This window comes from Octodon degus, unplaced genomic scaffold, assembly GCF_000260255.1.
Source record: "Octodon degus isolate 3935 unplaced genomic scaffold, OctDeg1.0 scaffold00089, whole genome shotgun sequence".
Taxonomy (NCBI): Eukaryota; Metazoa; Chordata; class Mammalia; order Rodentia; family Octodontidae; genus Octodon; species Octodon degus.
This window is the reverse complement of record NW_004524665.1, coordinates 3,702,678-3,707,286: the sequence shown is the minus strand read 5'-3', so window position 1 is coordinate 3,707,286 and position 4,609 is coordinate 3,702,678. Positions and strand designations below refer to the sequence as shown.

Below are 4,609 nucleotides of genomic sequence, written 5' to 3'. Positions count from 1 at the left end.
ACTCGTCCCATTCTTGGGTCTCCCGGGAGTAGAGGGGTCCTTGGAGCAGAGCGAGTGGAGGGCCAGGGGATCTTAGAGCAGTCAGGCTCCCCCAGAGCCAAAAGACGCCCCTCAAAAGTAAGCTGGTCGGAGCACAGGACTGCGGGTCTGGGACCTTGCTCCCCTTCCCGGGCCGCGAGGGGGCGCGCGGAAGCGGAGGGGACAGGGCAGGCGGGGCGCAGTCGGAGCTGCGAGCACGGCAAGGCCCATGCACGCGCACAGCGTGGCACCCCTCAGCCCCCACCCCCCACCCCCGCTCCCGGACCCAGCGCGCACGTGTGTGCCACTCGCCCCTGCCCCGCCCCCACACCTCCCCCACTCGCGCAGGCGCAAGCGCTGACACAGGCACAAGAGGGAGGATGCAGCCGAGTGGCACACGCACCCCTTCGGCTCCTTTATTTACTTCACGACGCAGAAAACTTCCTCAGCGCGACGACCACGAGCGCCAGCACCACGCACGTGGCCAGCAGGGCAGCGATGACTATGGCCGCGATGGCGCCCGGCCCCAGCGAGCCTGTGGAGGACCGGAAGCGTCAAGCCAGTCCACCCGAATTCCCGTCCCGTCCCGGCCCACCCCACCCCGCCGCGACCCGCCTGAATCGCACCTGCACCCTGGTCCAGCCGCTCCTGCGCTGTGCTGTCCTCGGGGCCCGGCGCCGACGTGGGCCCCGACGGGCCGCTGGGCAGGTGCTCTTGGCCGGGACTAGTACTGTCCACGGCGCCTTCTCCTGATGGCAGCTCTGCCGGCTCGTTCCACAGGGTGGGGCTGGGCTCCTGCGGGCCCTCAGCTGCAAAGCCAAGGACAGGCTGCTGTTGGTGGTGGGCTCCGAGGTGCAACACTGCAGGCGAGGAGGCACCTGCGGAATTCACCCCAAGGCTGTGGGGCCATGTGCCTGTCACCCAAAGCCCTTGCTGGCCGGGCTGCTCCGCCCATGAGAGGATGGATTGATGGGGTGTGCAGGGTTGGGTACACTAGGCTTTGGTGGCAGCATGGTCTCTTGCATCTAAGCAGAGGCTGTGCGAGCCCTTTTAGGTGACAGCCCTGAAGACTCAGGCCAGCCTTCACCAGGGACAGTGCCCATTCCTGTTGAGCACTCCATTGCCCCCAGAATACACCACAGGCCTGCGGTGGCTAGACACCACCACTCTTCTGCCCAGGGGTTCTCCTACCTCCGCTAGGAGCCCAGTGCACACGCCATCGCCCTCGGTCAGCACAGCAGATTGGAGCCCCCCTCCACTCAGAGGATCCGCAGGTGCCTGCGGCCCGTTCTCATGGGCATCACCCCCAGGGACCCCATGCCAGGCTCCACAGCTGCAGGACAGGCTGCTCAGAGGAGACAGAAGGACCTCTGGGGAGGATCTTCCTGGGTGGGGCAGAAGCGCTGTATGAAGGGCGTTTTGATTGGTGAAGTCAGAATTGTTGACTAGTGCAGTAGTAGCTCAGACTACCAGTGTTTGTCTCCCGCTTTTGATTGCAGGGCCTGATTGTGTGAGGGAAAGCCCTCATTCTCATGAAGAATTTAGGGGGAGAGGTGTGAGGGCTACAGCTTAGCTCAAGTAACCCAGCACTCTGGAAAGGCAGCCATCAGGCCCAAGGACCTAAGATGGTGGACGGGTTGGCAGAACCTTGCCAGCTGGTGAATCTAGGCAGAGGTCTCTTTGATTTCACTATTTTGGCAGCTTCCTGTGAACCTAGAATATTCTCACTGTAAAATGTTACCAGGTTCTTAGCTTTCCAGGCCCTGCCCCTCTTGGCTTTTCTGAGGCTCAGCTGGCAGGCAGGCTGTGAGCCCCAGGGTTCTCCCTTGTCATAAGATTCCAGGCCAGAAGTCCTCCAACACAGGGTCCAGGGTGAATGGTAGTGCATTTCCGGCTGGCCTCCTACGCACCCACCTGGAAGACCCTGTGAGGAGGGAAAGTGACCCAGCTGGCGCTCCCAGGCAGGCCCAGGGCTAAAGCCTCAAAGCCCCAAAGAAAGGACCCACGCCTGAGGCATGCTGGTCTCAGGCTTCCAGGGCTGGGCCGAGAAAAGGCTCCAGCATGCCTACCACTTGGCAGGCCCTGAAGGCTGGGGTTTACAGGTTCCTGTCTGCCCCGAGATGGACAAGTCACTGGCCCCAAGGCAGAAGGGCAGGCCCACACCTCCCTGTCCTACCACTGCTGGACAAATCTCACCTTCAGTGCTGGGCATCAGGCCAAGGAGGCCACCCCAGCCCCCAGTGGGGTGGGGTCTGGCAGTCCTGAGCCACAGGCTGAGCTGGACCAACCCACTGGCAAAGGGTGGGGGAGTAGCTGCGGGGGGACCAAGGCACTGTCTTCATCTGATTTCTCTGTTTCTGAACTTGGAATCATTGAAAGCCTAGCTTAAATGTAGCCTCCCTAGATCTGTCCTGGGAAGCCAGAAGCAAAATGGCAGGGTCGCTCTCTGCTAGTGCTCCTGCAGGAGGCCTGGTTGGAGAGGTAAAGATAGGAAAATAGGGCTGGGGATATAGCTCGGTGGTGGAAGCGCCTTCCTGGCCAGTGCAAGGTCCCAAGTTTGATCTCTGGTACTGGGGTGGGGGGGAAGATGGGGGAATAAAGGCAGCTGATGGACCCACAGGAACAAATGTGTGGCATGACCAAGGGACAGCAAATGAGGCCTGGGAAGGGGACGCCACAGAGGACCCCACAGAAGGACTCTCCTGTCTCACAGGATGCAACCCTGCACTGAAAGTGCCATGGGACTTCATATTCTGGCTAGGGAAATCGAGGCCATGGTGGCACTGCCCAGACCTGGGCACCAGGGGCTTCCCTGGGCCCCACCACCCCCAACTGGCCTGCCTTTGGGTAAATAAGTTTGTTCAACTCTCGGTCTGACCACAAGGCCCTGGGAACTGGGTGGCTGTGCTCACAGACGGCCTTTGTGCGGCCCATGAAGGGCCTTTTCATCCCTGCCCTGGCCTCCCGCCCACTCAACCTGGCTTGCCCCCCACCTTGGTGCTGTGGCCACAGACCTGGACCTGGGCCTCAGCCTCTGGGCCACTCCTTCCCTCCTGCCAGCTGCAAGACCCCAGCCCTGGGGACAGGCAGGGACTGTGGCCTTGCTCACACATGCTTGACCCCCCCCCCCCAGCCCTTCCAAGTTGGAGCTGGGACACTCAGCAGCCCCACACCCAGGCAGGGCTCCTTGCTTTTGGTAGGACACAAGGAGGGAAAGGCAAGGCCTGGAAAGGTCCTTCCTGGCTGTCCCCAGAGCCTCCTGTGGCAGATGCAGCCTTTCATCCCCGCAGTGGCCAGGAATGGTGGTATCATTGGGAATTAGGGTAGCCACCAGCGATGCAGATGCCCTGTGCTCAGGTCTCTCCCTTGGTCACAGGACCACCGGGCTTGTTCAGTGATCTCGTCACCTGCCCCGGGGTCGCTGGGTGCTCCCCTTGGAGGACATTCCGTCCACCCTGAGCCTGACAGACGGGAAGGGAAACTGCATAGCTCTCATGCTCACTGAGCACTGGCTGGGCAGCTGGCATCCCGAGCCCTGCTTGTGTGGAGAGGCAAGTCACCTCCTATAGATGACAGGCCACTGAGGGGGCCAGAGGCAAGCCAGACTGGGAGTTGCCCCCTGCAGGCCAGAGGGTCACCTCTACTGCCCTTGCCTTCCGGTGTATGGCTAGGTTCCCACTGCAGTGGGGGTCCTAGCATTCTCCGCAAGCCACATGCTCACGTCTAGTCACCCCTTCAGCCCAAGATGTAGGGCCATGACACAGTGGGCACACCAGCAGCCCTTTGTTGTAGCCATGGGCCAAAGGGTGGTGACTGCTTTGCCCAAGAGCAGACCCCTCCGATACCCTCCTCACCTTTCTATTCAAGAATCTGGGGCTCGTGCGCTCTGAAATTTCTCCCAGAATGTGGATGCCTGGGTTTTTACTCTAAAGGCATCACCAAACCAGTAGGAAATGCTTTCAGGATGTGCAACGCGACAAGGCTCTGTGGTCCAGACGCCCAGTGGCTGGGCCTCTGGCTCCCAGCTGCTTGCCCACGTCTCTAGCCCTGGGCTGTCCTCCCTCTCCAAAAACCATCATCCCTGTTGCTAAGTCCTCAGACATCTACCCAGCTACCAGCAGATTCACTCCAAATGCTGGCTCTTCTCCCATCAGCATAGTCTGCCAAGGTGGTTCTGGATCCTGGGGGTCTGTGGCAGCGAGGCAGGGCCTGTACCCCTTACCTGTGAGCACTGTGGGGGTCAGGACCCCGGAGACGAGCAGCAGGGCCACACGCAGGGCCAGACAGGACGCCATCCTGGCCAGGAGTGAGTGTGGCCGGCAGGACGCAGAGGACTGGGCTGCTGCACCTCAGCCGCGGGAAAGAGGCATCAAAGGGCTGGGGAGGGTTTTCATCAATGCAAACTCTGTCCTCCTGGGACACTGTGCTCCCCCCACATGTGTGTGTGTGCGCGCGTGCGCGCGCACACACACACAGCACAACCTCACAGAACAGACCCACTTTCCTAAACTCAGGAGCAGCCCCACCCCTGGAGAGGGAAGAAGGAAACTCTCTCTCTCTCTCTCTCTCTCTCTCTCTCTCTCTCTCTCTC

At 61.1% G+C, this 4,609-nt stretch overlaps 1 protein-coding gene across 2 annotated transcripts in view; it reads right to left on the bottom strand.

The window, feature by feature from the left end:
* Nucleotides 1-437: 437 nt before the first annotated feature.
* The window catches only part of Snorc (secondary ossification center associated regulator of chondrocyte maturation), a 13,617-nt gene continuing 9,445 nt past the window's right edge, over nt 438-4,609 (bottom strand). Inside the window, exons 1-3 of one of the 2 annotated variants that reach the window (XM_004637322.2) lie at nt 4,241-4,534; nt 645-827; nt 438-553 (exon numbers count right to left, since the gene is read on the bottom strand). In XM_004637322.2, coding sequence (XP_004637379.1) covers nt 444-553; nt 645-827; nt 4,241-4,313 — 366 coding nt within the window. In that variant the 5' untranslated portion in view covers nt 4,314-4,534 and the 3' untranslated portion in view covers nt 438-443. Of the gene's footprint in view, nt 554-644; nt 828-4,240; nt 4,535-4,609 lie in introns of those variants that run through there. The other variant, XM_023722080.1, reaches the window with a different exon arrangement.